Source organism: Panthera onca, chromosome F1 (assembly GCF_046562875.1).
Source record: "Panthera onca isolate mPanOnc1 chromosome F1, mPanOnc1 haplotype 2, whole genome shotgun sequence".
NCBI lineage: Eukaryota > Metazoa > Chordata > Mammalia > Carnivora > Felidae > Panthera > Panthera onca.
In genome coordinates this window covers 68,599,046-68,615,918 of record NC_138355.1, presented here as the reverse complement: position 1 = coordinate 68,615,918, position 16,873 = coordinate 68,599,046, and the positions used below count along the sequence as shown (strand labels likewise).

The 16,873-nt window shown below is 50.8% G+C and overlaps 1 protein-coding gene across 1 annotated transcript; it reads left to right on the top strand.

Moving 5' to 3' along the window:
* Positions 1 to 8,788: 8,788 nt before the first annotated feature.
* On the top strand, positions 8,789 to 12,594 carry LOC132686708 (T-cell surface glycoprotein CD1a-like). Its single transcript, XM_078440929.2, has 6 exons — positions 8,789 to 9,253; positions 9,823 to 10,089; positions 10,766 to 11,044; positions 11,243 to 11,521; positions 11,854 to 11,944; positions 12,088 to 12,594. Exons 1-6 carry the CDS (start codon positions 9,193 to 9,195, stop codon positions 12,149 to 12,151), a joined length of 1,041 nt encoding a protein of 346 aa, XP_078297055.1. The 5' UTR covers positions 8,789 to 9,192; the 3' UTR covers positions 12,152 to 12,594.
* The last annotated feature ends 4,279 nt before the right edge of the window (positions 12,595 to 16,873 follow it).

The window sequence follows — 16,873 nt, the reverse complement described above, 5'->3', positions numbered from 1 at the left end:
GGCTGCCCTTAGGGTTCCATAGTTTTTGTCCTGGATGATGAGTGAGGATATTCCAGTCCCTGCACCCGCTAATCCCAATCCCAAGAGCACAGCCAGAGTTAAGGTTGTAATAGGCTCTCTTTTACTTTGGGGGTTAGCAGAGCCTAACCTGTTAAGTATTTCTCCCCCCAAATGGTACACTAACTTGGGGATCAACTGCACGAGTATGCAGAAGCTTTCTTTCGAGGAGTTAAGGACCTGGGAGTGGACACAGGGAGTAAGGGCATTGGAACAGGCCCACCATGCATTTTCTGGGGGGAGTAGATACACTGTCTCCCTGGGGACTGTTTGGGTTTCATTACAGAGATGTGACTGCCCGGGGGGCACGTGGCCTATGCAAGTGCCCTGCCCTGTTACCGCCTGGAGGGTTAGTGTTGCAGTAGCCTGCTGCCATCTGCAGGAGCTAGAGTTGGAGGCTGTTGTATAATTGCCTTTAATGGCAATACCTTCGTAATATGGGGGCCGGACATCTAGACAGAGCCAACAGGCCTTGGTCAGGTCGGGCCTAGAAGTGTTTAGTACCTGGTATGCTCTGACAACCGTGCTCCACAGGAGGTCTGCACCAGATAGTAAGTTGTGACCCGGGTCAGGAGATGCAGGTGACTCTCTAGTAGGGACAGGGGATGTGGAGGGCCGTGTGGCTGGGGCCTGGGTGTTTCTGGGAGTGGCCGTCCAGGTGGGGGCAGGTTGGGGAACTAGTACTTGGTTGGGTCCTACCCTCGTGGTGGACTGCTGGGTAAGGGGAGTCGCTTGCATTCAGAGGGTAAATAATGCTCCCTTGTCTTTGGCTCCCGACCTAACCCGGTCTTATATCCTGAGTCCCCATGTTTTTCCACTCTCCCATCCTGTTGTTTTTTTTTACCTTGGCTTCTAAAGGATATAACTATGGGATTACCGCGCCCCCAGACATATGGTGGTTGGGGGCCACTGGGCCGCTTTACCACGATGAGATCTCTGGTGCGTGGTGGGGTCCACCAGATGTGGCCCATCGAGACACATGACCAGGGGGCGCAAAAATAGTCAGCCACATCCCTGCATGTGCTCGAGCGAGAGTGGCCGGGGCAGACATAGAAATAAAGGTTCTGTGCATGGAATCTGGGGGCGTATGGTGACAAGGGGAACAGAGTTTGGAGATCTACACAAAGTTCTGGGAACCAAGTGTCCCTGGGGTGGCTCTGGGAAGTCTGATTAAGTATTGTCCCTGAGCTGGTGTCTATGATCTGCCAGGTGATGTTTTGGGGGGCATGGGGACTCTCGGCAGCATGAGCAGTGCCAAACAGAGCTAACAGAGTTACCAAATTAGGTGGGTTGAATGCGTTGTAGCTTGAGCTTGAGCGGGTTGTGTTGGTCCCAATTGACAGCCCATCGCGTGACGAAGTCCTTCTGGATCAAGGAGGGGTCCGCTGGCCGAACGTGGGTGTGATGGACCCAGGTGGCGATGCCGTCTACTTTGAGAGCAGTGGGGGTTGTCAGCACCATGATGTAGGGTCCCTTCCAGGGCGGCTCGAGGGTCTCTTGGTGGTGCCTCTTGACGTAGACCCAGTCTCCCGGCCTGTACTGAAGAGGTGTCAGGGTTGGGCCAGCCTCATAGATGGCACGGAGGCATGACCAAATGTCCTCGTGCGCCCTCTGGAGCCCTCTCAAGGAAAGAAAAAGTTCTTGATCTTTAAACTCAACAAGAAGGTTGGGAATAATAGGGGGTGGCCTGCCAAACATGATCTCATAGGGAGTAAAACCCAGAGTGTAAGGAATGTTTCTAACCCGGTAAAGGGTGTACGGTAGGAGGGTCACCCAGTCCCCGCCAGTCTCCATGGTTAATTTGGTAAGGGTTTCTTTTAGGGTTCTATTCATTCTTTCTACCTGTCCTGAGCTCTGGGGCCTATAAGCACAAGGTAATTTCCAGTTTGCCCCCACCGCCTTGGCTACTGCCTGTGTTACCTGCGAGATAAAGCTGGTCCATTGTCCGATCCTATCATGGCAGGAAAACCATACCTGGGTAAAATGTCTTCCAGTAGCTTCTTAGCCACCGTCTGAGCCGTTTCATGCTTGGTTGGGTATGCCTCCACCCAGCCAGAGAAGGTGTCTGTAAATACTAAAAGATATTTATAACCATACTTTCCTGGTTTGACTTCAGTGAAGTCGACTTCCCATTGGGCTCCCGGTCTGGTGCCTCTGAGCCTGGTTCCTTTATTTGATGTGGCTTTCGCGTTGGTGAGTTGGCAGGTCTTGCAGGCAGATACAACTTGCTCTATTTTGGTGTCCTGTTGGTGCATCTTGATTCTGGCATGTCGGATTAAGTCTTTTAATTTTTGGGCCCCCATGTGAGTAGACTGATGCATGTGCTCTAATACTGAGACTCCGAGCTGGTCTGGCAGCACGAGCTCCTTGTTAGGTGTATACGACCATCCCTTTATCTCCTGGGCCATGGGGAGTTTCTTGATCTGCTGTAGCTCCTCCTGGGAGTATTTGGGCTGGTCTGGTAAAACTGGGTCTCCCGGGTCTGGTAGTTGTATGGTCATGGTGGGGACTAAAGTAAGGGCTACTGCCTTGGCTGCCTGGTCAGCCTTTTGATTACCTCTAGCTACCGGGTTATCAGTTTTCTAGTGCCCTTGGCAGTGGATAATGGCTAGCTTGGCAGGAAGCCATAAGGCCGTAAGCAGGTCAAGTATCTCCTGTTTATTTTTTATAGTCTGTCCTTCTGCTGTCAGTAACCCTTCTCCTGATAAATTGCCCCATGAATATGAGCTGTGGCAAACGCATAACGGCTGTCTGTGTAGATGTTAAGCCGTTTTCCAGCTCCCAGCGTCAGCGCCTTGGTGAGGGCTATGAGCTCTGCTCGCTGGGCTGACATTCCAGAGGGTAGAGCCTCCACCCATATGGTGTCCGTTTTGGTGACCACCGCTGCACCCGCATACCTGTGTCCGGCTCGTACAAAGCTGCTACCATCAGTGAACCAAGTAGCCTGGGCATCAGGGAGGGGCCAGTCGGTCAGGTCCGTCCAGAATCCATGTACTTGTTCCAGGATTCCCGCACAGTCATGTAGTGGAGCACCTAGGTCAGGATCGGACAGCAGGGTTGCAGGATTGAGGGCTGCACTGGGGTGGAACCACACCCACGGAAGGTTGAGTAGGAGGCTCTGGTAATGAGTCATACGTGTGTTGCTCATCCATCTATCAGGAAGCTGTTTCAGGACCCCTTCAATGGCGTGTGGGGTAGTGATCCAGATCTCCTGTCCTAGGGTCAGTTTGTCTACATCCTTGACTAGGAGTGCTGTCGCCGCAATAATTCTTAGGCATGGCGGCCAGCTGGCAGCCACTGGGTCTATCTTCTTGGACAGGTAAACCACTGGGCGGTTCCAGGGGCCTAAGGCTTGAGTTAGAACCCCTTTTGCTATTCCCTTATGTTTGTCTACAAAGAGGTGGAAGGGCTTCGTAATGTCTGGCAGGCCCAGGGCTGGGGCACTTAGGAGAGCTTTTTTAACCGATTAAAGGCAGTTTCTTCTTTTTCAGCCCATTTAAATGTTTCCCCCTCTTTGGTAGCTTCATATAGGGGCCTGGTTATCTCAGCAAAACCTGGAACCCAGAGGCGGCAGTAGCCGGACGATCCTAGGAATTCTCTTACTTCTCTTCGGGAGGTGGGAGTAGGGATCTTTAGGACAGTTTCTTTTCTGGCATCTGATAACCGCCACTGTCCGCCCTCCAGGATATATCCCAGGTAACTTACCCTCTCCCTGCATATCTGAGCCTTCTTAGGGGATGCCTGGTACCCGAAGGCCCCCAGGGTAGCCAGCAGGTCCTGGGTCCCTCACTCACAGTCTTTGGCCGTGTCGGCAGCAATCAGGATGTCATCTACATACTGTAAGAGGGTGAGGCCAGGGTACTCCCTTCTGTACTCACCCAGGTCCTCGTGTAGTGCCTCGTTGAAGATGGTGGGTGAATTTTTGAATCCCTGAGGCAGCCGTGTCCAGGTGAGTTGCCCGCTGTAGCCCTCCTCCAGATCATGCCACTCAAAGGTGAACAAGGGTTGGCTCTGGGGTGCCAGTGGCAGACTGAAGAAAGTGTCCTTTAAATCTAGTACAGTATACCAGACCCTGGAGGGCGCCAAGGGGCTCAAGAGAGTATATGGGTTGGGAACAGTTGGGTGTAAGTCCGTGACCCTCTTATTTACTTCCCGGAGGTCTTGTACCGGTCGGTAGTCATTTGTGTGAGGCTTTTTGACCGGCAGTAGGGGGGTGTTCAGGCAGACTGGCAAGGAACTAGTATCCCTAGGCTTTGTAGTCTCTGGTTGTGTGGCTGGATCCCCTTCTGGGCCTCCTGAGACATGGGGTATTTTTTGATCCTTACCTTCTGCTGTGTTGAAATCCCACTGGGGCCAAGTTAAGGGGAAGGAGGCATCTATCTGAGCCTGGTTGGTGGTGGGATTCCTGTCTGCACTCGGAACTAGTTTTCGGGCCTCATTGAGGATTCTTTCTCTTTCTTCAGTCGTGAACAGGACCTGCAAAGGCTGCTGGCAATCGTCCCACGTGGGCTGATGGGTAAAAAGAACAGAGTCTAATAGATCAATAAGCCCTGCCGGTTTCTCGGAAAACTTAGGATTCTGAGCTTTCCAATTGTAGAGGTCACTAGTGGCGAAAGGCCAATAGTGATGGGGCTGATTCCCCTCCGCGTCTGGGGGTCCGGTGGCTTGCAGGGGCAGAATAGTGGAGTCAGCGGCGGAGGCGGATTGCTCCCTCTGAGCCCTTTGTCTGGTAAAGGGCGGGCTTCCCACTGGAGCATTTCCACCTCCCGCTCTCAGAACAGCGTCTGCCTCCCCCGGAGGGGGAGGATGGTGTTCTTCCAGCATCCTAGGGGGGTTATATGGGGGAGGAAAAATTAATTCGCCTTCAGTCCTCCTCCCCGTCGGACAGGATAGAGGGGTATTAAAGGTTGGGTAAGACTTTTCTTGTTCTCCTTCTTCTCTGTCCCCTGCAAGGCAAGAATGGGTTTTGGCTCCGGAGGGAGCGGGGCTAGGAAGGGCTTAAGCCAAGAGGGTGGGTCTTTTACATGGTCCCGCCAAGTGATAATGTAAGGGAGCTGATCAGGATGGCCAGTCTTGGGCAGAGAGATGATACCCCTGACTCGGTGGATGGTAGGGAGGTCTCGAAGGTTCCCTCTGATGGCCATCCAACATTGAAAGCTGGCCACTCACTAGAACAAAAAACCTGCCACCGACCCTTTCGGACTTCCACACTGAGGTTGTTAGCTCTTCCTCTCACATCCTTAAAGTGATCAATAATAATACTTAGAGGAGCAGTCTGAGTCTGTCCCATAACGTCCATCCAGTAAGTCCACAGAACAAAACAGAGAAACACAGAAACAAACAGAGGGCCCCTACAGACAGTCTTCCAACTCTGTGGAAGCAAAACTGAAAGCTAGACGATGGTCTCGTGCTGACTGGCGGGAGCGACCCGCCTCGTCTCAGACCTTTGAGGGCAATCCACGTCCCTCCAGAAGGGAGGATTGGAACGTCTTCTGAAACTCCTGGCCCGTGGTCCTCCAGTGCGTCCACTTAGACCATGCCAGACACTACCAGAATTTCAGAAATGAGCTCACACAGAAAAGACGGAACGAACATACACTAACCGTGGCCAGTCAGGCTCTCCGGGTGGGGGGTTCCTCGGGGGTCTTGGGGATCCCAGACGAGCCCCCAAATGTTATGCCCAGAATTCGCGATCCCCAAAGACCACCATGGAGCCGAGTCCGATGCAAAAGCAAAGAGCCTTTCTTCGAGCTAGCTTGAGCTCAATCCCCTACCTGCACCGACGCAGCGGTGAGATGCCGTAGAGAACCAGCGAGTTTCAAAAGCACAAAGGTTTTATAGGGGTCTAGGGGCAGTTGGTGAGGTAGTGGTTGTGGCCTTAGCCGATTGTCTGGGGAAGGGTCGTGGCCTCAGCCGATTGGCTGGGGAAGGGTCATGGCCTCAGCCGATTGGCTGGGGAAGGGTCGGAGTCCCGATATGCAGGTTGCCGGGCATGTTTTGATCAGGAAGTTTGAACAGGTGAGCAGGAGGTTACTCAAGGGGAGGAGGCGTGGTCTGAGGTTTCTGCGATTTTCCCGGAAAGGGGGCCATGTCGGGGACATAGTCACTCAAGGTGGAGGACACAGAACAAGATGGAGTTGACCTGCGTAGGTCCGCTCTTTCACCTTCCTCCCTTCCTCCCTTGCTTCCTCCCTCCCTCCCTTCCTTCCTCCTGTCCTCCCTCCCTCCTTTTCTTCCTCCCTTCCTCCCTCCCTCCCTCCCTCCCTTCTTTCCCCCCTCCCACCCTCATTCCCTCCCTCTGTTCCTCCCTTCCTTCTTTCCTTCCTTCCTTCCTTCCTTCCTTCCTTCCTTCCTTCCTTTCTTCATGACTTCCTCAGCTTTTCCTGTTTGTATGGTAAATATATTCTCTGAGACTGGTTTCAAAACATATGAGAAGCAGCTTGTGCCCAGATATTTAAGATATAATGAATAATATTGTCCTCCAAGCTTTTATTTTATTTATTTTTTGATGTCTATATTTAATCATCCAGAGGTAAACTTCAGAACTCTTAAAATAAGAAAATTTCACCTTATAAACTTGACCAATAATTGCTTTATTAAATGATCCATGAATCGCACATCACCCCATCTGGCACAGAGGTGGGCACTCAGAGAGGTTGTACAAATGAAGGTTTTTATAGGGGGAGGGTGGGGCCAGGGAATTAGCAGCAAATGAGAAGCCTTCCAGGAGTCAGACCTGCTTTCTTGGGGGAAGAACAATGTGCGTGTCTTATCATCGGGGGCTGGAGAGGACGCAGGAGACAGACCCATTGCTCTATGGAAAGAAAACTTTCCTGCCTGCCTGGGTAAGACTACATTTCTGGGGTTGTGAAATTTGTTCAATTGGGTATGAAGTCCCAGGGTGGGAACTCGGTTTATGACATTCTTTTGGGTCTGAGATTTTCTGTTTCAAATAGGATGTGGCTCGAGGCTATGTATCTTCATCGTCTTGTCCCCCCACCAGCAGGAGCTGCCCTTGGTTCCCTGATGGCTGGTCTGCTTGGGACAGAGAGGGGGACGCTACCTCTGCTCTGGTCCAGTCCCATCCTCAGCCAGGTGCTTTGTGTTTCAGTTTGGGGACTGGGCCTTCCGAGAGTTCCCCCTTTGCCTCAGAAGATGGAGCCTCTTAGTCTGGGACAAGGTGTGTTCCTGTCCCTTCCCCCACTGCCCCTCCCCCCACGTGCAGAGTGGCTCACTGTGCCCTGAGGTAGTGGGGCTCCCTGCCCTTCCCACACCCAGTGAAGGCTCCTTTCTGTGTGGAGAATAGTAGTCTTCCAGCCTTTTTCAGGAGGGAGCTGCTGTCAGACCTCAGGCTTGTACCACCAGAAAGCAGCTCTCTGGTCCATATCCTGGTCTCCATTCCATCTGGAACCCCTGGGAGGTTGGTGGGCAAAATCCTGGAGATATAGTGAATTTCCTGAGTCTGTGACTCTCAGGACCTCCCAGGACTCTGCTTGCTTTCAGTCAATTGTTAGCAATTGTAGCTGAATTATTCCTTCTGGCTTATAGAACCTCTGGCATCTGTCCCAGGTAAGCAAGGGTTTGCATGCCCTATTTTTTTGATGAGTCTGTATTTCTCTGGTATTTACGTTAACAAGTTGCTCTGATCCTTCTGCTCTGATGGACTCAGGAGAAGCCATTTTGATTATCCAGCCTTTCAAAATCTTAAGTGGGGGAGTGAGCTCTTCTTTCTGCATTCCAATCTGAACATTCCAAAAAATATTGTCTATCTCTCATTAGCCTGAGGTTATTTCTGCTTACCGGTCAACCAAAAAATAACAAGACCAATAGCCCAAACACATTATCTGGAAGATATAAAGCACAAACAAATACTTAAGAGCCTTTAAACACTTAAGAACACCAAGGAGGTAGAAGGTCAGCGTGTCCAGCACGGCCAACTCATGATAAGACAAGCATGGAACATTCTAGCAGGAACAGTAGGAAGGGAATCTGGATACATGATTCCAGAACACTCTATTAAGTCCACACACTATAAATTCCCATGATTTCTCATTGTAGATTTGCCGTAGGACCCTCTGTGTGAACTTCATGGTTATTAGCATATGCTTGCATCCAAAAGAAAATGGGCAAGATTCTCATTTCATCAGGTCAGATTACAGCCACCACTTTTTGATTCTTCAAAGATCTTTATGTCGAAGAAGTCCATAATCTTAAGAATGATTTGATGCCTGAAGTGAATTATTCAATCATTCAGAGATAATCGTTGGGCACCTACCACTTGCCAGGCCCCGTTGGATGTTGAGATCCGGGTAGAAACACTGAGTCCAGATTGTGAGAGGGCAAACACCAGCAAGGGTCACCACTTGAGTAAATATTGTTTCCAGCAGATTTGTTTTAGTCTAGAGTCTGCACGCTAAAAGTCCGCACACCAAAATGTATAGTTCATCTTCACAATTAAGGGAAGGCGACATTCCCTCAGCCATTGCTCTCTCTTCTTTTGCTAAATTCCTTCTGACAAAAACCTCCCATTTGTACAACTTCTGGGAGCCTCCCTCTTTCTTCCAGATGAGATGCTGCCTGACTAATGACTCACTCAACAACCAATTCGATCTTCAAATTAACCTGGTTGGTTTTGTTTTTTAACACACGCAGTGACACGTCAGAGATGTGGATGGGCTGGGGCGGGGGTGACACAGGGAAGGAAGTCCATGGGGAGTGACTCAAGGGCACGAGGGACAGGGTGACTGCAGGCTCCAGGGCTGGGTGCTGGGGAGCCATGTGTTTTCATGGGTTACTGTCTGGATGAGGAGAAAAGGCACGAGAGGTAGGGTCCCTTTTGCATGCCATGCAAGACTTGCTCCCCAGCACTTGAATTAGGGCCTCAGGGAGCAGGATGGAGGCTGGTGACAGGGAGAAGCTGGAAGCCGAGAGGAGGGTCAGACCCGGAGGGGAAGTGAGAATCTGAGTAGGTGTCCAGGGTTGAGGGCGGAGCCCATCTGCATTGTCGCAGAGACTCAGGGCAGACGTGTGTGTTGAGAAGGAAGTCAGAAGAGAGGGGCTGTGTGTGGGGAGGTTTGTGAGAACAGACGCCAAAGACCCACTCTCGGAGAGAAAGAAAGAACATCTGCACATAAGATGCTGTTGTTGCAACTGGTGTTGCTCACGGTTCTTGTCCCAGGTGGTGACACTGACGACGGTGAGGACTCCCGGTGGGAGTGTGTGTCTGTGTGTGTGTGTGTGTGTGCGCGCGCGCATGTGTGTCATACGTGCACACGTGTGCAAGTCTGTGCGTTTTGTGCAAGTGTGTACACACGTGTGCATGTGTGCGCTTGTGTGTCTGCATGTGTGTGTAAGTGTGTGCGTATAGGTCCCTGTGTGTGAGTCTCTGTGTCCGCATATATGTATGTATGTCTGTTTGCATATTTATCTATGTGTGTGCATACATGTATAAATCTGAGTGTGTGGGTGTGTCAGTGGGTTTGTGCACATACCTGTGTGTGCACTTGTGGTGTAGGTTCCCCACCACACACCTGGGGAGAGAGGGATGTCAGCCTGGTTCCTTCTTGAGCGTCTCTGACCCCAGGTCCCTCTGCCCTTCTAAATGAAGGGTATGAAGCTCGGGACTCCTGGGCAGCACATGTCTCCAGAGAGAACTATGGCTCCCTGTCCTCCAGATTTTGGTGGCCTCCCTGGCACCTCAATTCTGCATTCTCTGTCCTTCCCAATGCCATTCTCTTCCTCAGTCTATCTGTTCCTGTGGCACAGATTTCCAGGAGCCAGTCTCCTTTCGAACCATCTTGACAACATCCTTTTACAACCATTCCTGGACACAAAATCTGGGCTCAGTTTGGCTGGATGAACTGCAGACTCATGGCTGGGACAGCAAGACGGGCGCTTTCAGTTTTCTGCGGCCCTGGTCCAGGAGCAACTTCAGCAATGAGGAGCTAATGGAACAAGAAAAGTCATTTTATACATTCTCCATCAGATTTCCTCTGATCTTTCAGGACCATGTCAGTGAATGGCAGCTTGAATGTGAGTTCAGTTCCCTCAGGGCAGGTGGGATAGAGGTGGCCGGTGTATGTGTCTTGAGTTTCTTTTTCCTCCAGGGAAGAGCCTCCACTGGCTTCTGAACCTCATATTCCCATCATAAAATGGAATCAAACCGTGTGTTCAGGGGGCAGAAACTAGGACTGATCTTGAAAAGCTGCATGTTCTCTGCTACTTCCCCTTGTCTCATTGACCTCAGGCTGTGCTCGAGTTTCTCCAGTAGCTTCTCCTGTGATTACCCCATTCCCTGGCCTCTAGCCAGGCACATCCCTCTCCTTCACTGTGTGACAGATCCTTGAAATGTGCTTTTCTCCCCATTCAATCCCGTCAGCAAACTTTGTCTACGTGTTCCCTATACCCAGTGCTCTCCCTTCACCCTAGATGATTTTATCCCAGGTCTCCCACGGAGCTCTCCCCTGTTCTCTGCCCACATCCTTCCTGTTCCCCTAAAACATTTGTTCTATATCCAGTAATTTACCTCTACCTCTGTCTCCGGTGACCACCACTTCCCATCTGTCTGAACTTCCACTCAAACCAAACTTTGTTCCATTCCCTCCAATACGCTCAACTTCTCCCTCTGATTCACCCATCGTTGGCTTCTACTCACTTCATTTCATCTCTTTCCCTCCCCCTTCTTGTAACCAAGAGCCTCCCTTTTCAGATCCCTTTCAGGTACAGGTGGCAAAAGGCTGTGGGCTACATGTTGGGGAACGGTCAGTAGGGTTCATGCAGATTGCATATGAAGGATCAGATCTCGTGAGCTTCCAGAACACGTCATGGTGGCCATTTCCAAAGGGAGGAAGGAGGGCTCAGCAGGTCTCCAAACTATTCAATCAGTACCATGTGGTCAACTTACGAATAAAAGCAAGTATTAATGACGCCTGCCCCCGTTACCTCTTGGGTCTTCTTGATGCAGGAAAGGAAGAAATTCAGCGACAAGGTCAGTCCTGCTTCCTCTTTCCAAGAATTCTCACTCTGCACTCATACATTTGCACCATTTCCTCAAATTCAGGGGAGAAGGGGGCAAGGGAGAGAGGTGATGATGGTGATAGGTTTCTAGAGGTGGAAAGATGTGTGTATCTAAAGTGATGTGAAAATCTACCTTCTCAGTGTGAGAATTCCTGTCCTGTCTCTGCAGTGAGGCCAGAAGCCTGGCTGTCCACTGGCCCCAGTCCCAGTCCTGGTCGTCTGCTCCTTGTGTGCCACGTCTCTGGTTTCTACCCAAAGCCAGTATGGGTGACGTGGATGCGGGGTGAGGAGGAGCACCAGGGAACCCGGCGAGGTGACATCTTGCCCCATGCTGATGGGACATGGTATCTTCAGACGTCCTTGGATGTGGAAGCCAGAGAGGCAGCTGGCCTGTCTTGCCGAGTGAGACACAGCAGTCTAGGAGGCCAGGACATGGTCCTCTACTGGGGTGAGAAAGGGTAGGGGTCCAGCTGGGAAAAGGGGTGGGTGGTCCTGAAGCAGAGCAGGAGAGTGAGATGAAACATTTGGGATTCTGGGGACTCCAGACCATAAAGGACAGAAATGTAAGAACCCAAGAAATGGAGAGCTGAGGGTGAGGGTCCTATGGATGTGGGAGGAAGTAAAGGGTTGGGTGAAGTCCATCACTGAACAGGGATGGGAAAAGAGAAAGAGGAAGGGTGGTTGGTGAGACAGAGGGTGACGGGAGCAAAAGGGACCAGGAAGGTGCAGGTCAACCCGGGGTGGATGGGAAATAACACCCTCTGTGCACCAAACCCACAGAGCAGCACCGCCCCGTGGGCTTGGTCTTCCTGGCGGTGGTCGTGCCCCTGGTGCTTCTGGCAGGTCTTGCGTTCTGGCTCTGGAAGCGCTGGTAAGTCTGGAACCACCTTCCTGCTCTTTCCCAACTATGTCCCCACCTTTCTGTCCGTCCTCAGCCCTCCTCCTCACCACGCCGTTTCCCCTGGAGTCCTCACCTCCACCTGCTGCAGAGCATTTCCAATCTGTTCCTCCCAGGAAATCACACTGGAGACCTCAGTGCACTGGCCTCCCAGCCAGCCCAGGACCAGGACGTCCCTGAACCCAGCTCAGATGATGGACTTGCAAGTCTCTGTGTGCAGCTTTTGTCTTTTCTTTCTGCTCAGTGATCAGTTGTCAAGACGAGGAAAGTGTAATTTAGCAGAATTTGTTGTTCTGACCTGATTCTGGGGCTTAAATATCAAAAGTATCTTAGAGTAAAATGAAGTCCCAGAAACCTCCATGAGCCACTTCCTGCAGTGAGCCGTCCCTTCTTCACAAGTGAAGAAATTTTTGCTTGGCGGGAATTAGCCCCACGTTTTCCTGCACTTGCAAATCTATTCCTGACTCCCAGCCCTTGTTACCAACAGTTAGGGTCCTTTCCTTCCTTATTCTTAGGACTTTAGAGATGAGGTCCATGTCTTTTTAATATTTGTATCCTTGGCAAGGAATCTCCCCTGCATGGAATATGCCCTCAATAAAATCTGTGTTGAAGTTTTGTCAATATCATAGGTTTTTCTTTTTCTTTTGCCTCGTGACATGGTTGTAGTAGTTGAGACATTTGCACATGTGGACATTCACGGAAAATAACGTTGAGGATGGGAGAGGTGGCAAAGGTGAACATTATTGGGAAAGGGAGAGCAAATTATGGGACTTCCCCAAACTTCTCTCCTAAATTAGACTTGTTGACTGGTTCTCTAGGGTCCAGTCCACCTTGTCACCCTCGCATGGCCACCATGCGGTGTTTGGTTGGTTGACTCCACCCCCAGGTGTAGCCCTGGGCTCCGATCACCTTGAGTCTCTCAGGAGAAAGTATCCTTGACAATGTGACAGGATGACGGATGGGCAGGTTACATCAAGTTCAGGCCAAGACAGAAGCTACTTGTCCTTGGTCAGAGTGAGGGTTCAGGGCTAGACGCCTGCTCCAGGTGGCTCAGGTCACAGGCATTATGACTCTTGTGGTCAACGGCAGGGAAAGAGATGGTGTCTCTTGTCCTGGATAATAAGGTGGGGATATGAAGCCTGAAACAACTACAACGCATTTTTCAGCAACAGGGAAGCAAGGCTGAGGGTGACACCTTCATGCAAGAAGGGTGAGAAGTTGCGCACGTGAACTTTCCAAGAGAGTGGATCTGAAGCGTTCTCATGGCAAGAATGAGAAGAAAAGAAAAGAAAGAGAAAGGAGAGCATCCAGATGGGAGAGCTGGTGGCTGTGTTGCCTGCTGTGCTTGTGGGCCTCGTGTCACCATGGGCACACACACCACACATCAAGTGTGTACTTCATTTTATGCTCTTTAGAGAGAACAGAGTTTATTGCTCAACAATGAAAAGTATTCAAATGTGGGAGGAATGCTACATAAAATATCGATTTTCATGGTTTGCTTGAATGCAAGCTTTCTTGACCAATTCTTCATTTTCTTAAAAAATGCTGCATGGCACACCGGAGGCTCTGCAGCTACGCACGGAGGCATTCGTATCCAGCTCCCGACACGCCCCGTGTGCACTGGGCTCCCGAAGTTCTTCAGGCCGTCGTCTCTGAGAAGTTGTTGGAAGACGTTCATCAGGAGGACCTTTGTTCATGTTACGTCGTAGTCTCTGCTGCTCCTGTTAGTGCCGGCGGGGGTCCACGTGGCCCATCGTGCCTCCCAGCTTTCCTCCCTGGCTGGTCAGGAAGCCGCATGCTGTACAAAGGTACAATTTTCATTTAAAACGTTTTTAAATATTTTTTATTTATTTTTGAGAGACAGAGAGAGACAGAGAGAGACAGAGAGAGACAGAGAGAGAGAGACAAAGTTTGAGTGGGGAGGACCAGAGAGAGAGGGAGATGGAATCCGAGATAGACTCCTGGCTCTGAGCTGTCGGTACAGAGTTGGACACAAGGCTCAAACTCATGGACGGTGAGATCATGACCTGAGCTGAGATCAGGCACGTAACAAACTGAGCCTCCCAGGCACCTCCCCCCCAATTTTCATTTGTGATCATACTTCATTGAAGCCAGAAAGAGCAGCCACCATGAAACCAAAACATCAGGAAACTGAAGGCAGACACACAGACCCACAGAAGGGACTGGAGCCCCAACAACCCTGGGCTTCTCAGTTCCGTCAGCTGATATATTTCCAGTATGTCTTCAGCTCCACAGGGTGGATTTCTGTCTTTTGTGACTGGACACTCCTCTCTGATGGATGTGGATGTGGTCCATGGGGAGGTTGGGCTAATGTCTCTTTTTCTTGCAATGTTTTTCCTCACTTCTCTCTTCCTCTCCCTGAGTTCTTGAAAATATTCCTTTTCTTGCCTGCTTGCCTTTTTCTTCATGTGTCCTCATCTGTCACACTCTTACCCTGTTTTGCTTGGTAATCCTGACATCTGGGTGAGGCCCCATCCTGGGTGTTCTCATGGGTTTCTAACAAACCACTGGTCGGGAATCCATTGCTGGTTCTGCTGCTGAGTAAGTGACTGGTAAAAATTCACTCCATGGTTTTCCTACGGATGACAGACAAGCTGCACCAGCCTCCATGAAGCAGGAAATGTTGTGACAATGGCAGTTAAATCCTCAAAGGGCAGAAAATTTTCCATGGATTTCCTTTACATACAATATGTTCATTTTTTCCTTCCTACCCTCCTCCCTCTCTTCCTCCCTTCCTCCCTTCCTCCCTTCCTCCTGTCCTCCCTCCCTCCCTTCCTCTCTCCCTTTTTCCCTTCTTTCCTTCCTTCCTTCCTCTCTTCCTTCCTTCCTTCCTTCCTTCCTTCCTTCCTTCCTTCCTTCCTTTCTTCCTTCCGTTATGCCCAGAATTCACGATCCCCAAAGACCACCAGTGAGCCGAGTCCGATGCATAAGGAAAGAGCCTTTATTCGAGCTAGCTCGAGCTCAATCCCCTACCTGCACCGATGCAGTGGTGAGATGCTGGAGAGAGCCAGTGAGTTTCAAAAGCACAAAGGTTTTATAGGGGTCTAGGGGCAGTTGGTGAGGTAATGGTTGTGGCCTTAGCTGATTGGCTGGAGAAGGGTTGTGGCCTCAGCCAATTGGCTGGGGAAGGGTCAGAGTCCCAATATGCAGGTTGCTGGGTGTGTTTTGATCGGGAAATTTGAACAGGTGAGCGGGAGGTTACTTAAGGGAAGGAGGCCTGGTCTGAGGTTTCTGCGAGTTTCCCGGAAAGGGGGCCATGTCAGGGACATAGTCACTCAAGGTGGAGGACACAGAACAAGATGGAGTCTGCCAGCATAGGTCCACTCTTTCATTCCCCCTTATCATGTAGCTTACCGACCCAGTCATGGGACTGGCTGCATTTCTATTTTGTCCTCTTCTGTTATTAGGGGCTCGCACTTAGCACGGAGGACCATTAGTTTGATGGACTCCACGCGGTCCCTGACAAACCGGACCAGTCTGTTGATTATACAGGGTTCAAGGGTTGCTAGTATGAGCAGGATGGCGAGGGGTCTGGCAAGGGCCGAGATGAGGGTAGTTAACCAGGGAGACCAGTTGAACAAAGACTCGTATGAGGACTGAGATTGTTCTCTCTCTAACTTCCGTTTTTGCAGCCCTTCCCTTATGAGGGCCATAGATTCTTTTACGACTCCCCAAGTGATCAACATAGAAGCAACATTCTTCCCCTAGGGCTGCACAGAGTCCTCCTTGCTGCAGGAATAATAAGTTTAATAACCTTCTGTTTTGGAGTACTACTTCTGATAAGGAAGTAAGGGATTCCTGTAAATGAGAAATTGATTTTTCAATTCTTTCTATGTCTAAGTCATGGCTGCCCTTAGGGTTCCATAGTTTTTGTCCTGGATGATGAGTGAGGATATTCCAGTCCCCGCACCCGCTAATCCCAATCCCAAGAGCACAGCCAGAGTTAAGGTTGTAATAGGCTCTCTTTTACTTTGGGGGTTAGCAGAGCCTAACCTGTTAAGTATTTCTCCCCCCAAATGGTACACTAACTTGGGGATCAACTGCACGAGTATGCAGAAGCTTTCTTTCGAGGAGTTAAGGACCTGGGAGTGGACACAGGGAGTAAGGGCATTGGAACAGGCCCACCATGCATTTTCTGGGGGGAGTAGATACACTGTCTCCCTGGGGACTGTTTGGGTTTCATTACAGAGATGTGACTGCCCGGGGGGCACGTGGCCTATGCAAGTGCCCTGCCCTGTTACCGCCTGGAGGGTTAGTGTTGCAGTAGCCTGCTGCCATCTGCAGGAGCTAGAGTTGGAGGCTGTTGTATAATTGCCTTTAATGGCAATACCTTCGTAATATGGGGGCCGGACATCTAGACAGAGCCAACAGGCCTTGGTCAGGTCGGGCCTAGAAGTGTTTAGTACCTGGTATGCTCTGACAACCGTGCTCCACAGGAGGTCTGCACCAGATAGTAAGTTGTGACCCGGGTCAGGAGATGCAGGTGACTCTCTAGTAGGGACAGGGGATGTGGAGGGCCGTGTGGCTGGGGCCTGGGTGTTTCTGGGAGTGGCCGTCCAGGTGGGGGCAGGTTGGGGAACTAGTACTTGGTTGGGTCCTACCCTCGTGGTGGACTGCTGGGTAAGGGGAGTCGCTTGCATTCAGAGGGTAAATAATGCTCCCTTGTCTTTGGCTCCCGACCTAACCCGGTCTTATATCCTGAGTCCCCATGTTTTTCCACTCTCCCATCCTGTTGTTTTTTTTTACCTTGGCTTCTAAAGGATATAACTATGGGATTACCGCGCCCCCAGACATATGGTGGTTGGGGGCCACTGGGCCGCTTTACCACGATGAGATCTCTGGTGCGTGGTGGGGTCCACCAGATGTGGCCCATCGAGACAC

Bases quoted from the DNA above. Each gene is read 5' to 3' on its own strand.
- LOC132686708 (XM_078440929.2), top strand. From the start codon at position 9,193: ATGCTGTTGTTGCAACTGGTGTTGCTCACGGTTCTTGTCCCAGGTGGT. The intron at 9,254-9,822 runs GTGAGGACTCCC...CCTGTGGCACAG, and splicing joins AGGTGGTGACACTGACGACG to ATTTCCAGGAGCCAGTCTCC. The intron at 11,522-11,853 runs GTGAGAAAGGGT...CCAAACCCACAG, and splicing joins GGACATGGTCCTCTACTGGG to AGCAGCACCGCCCCGTGGGC.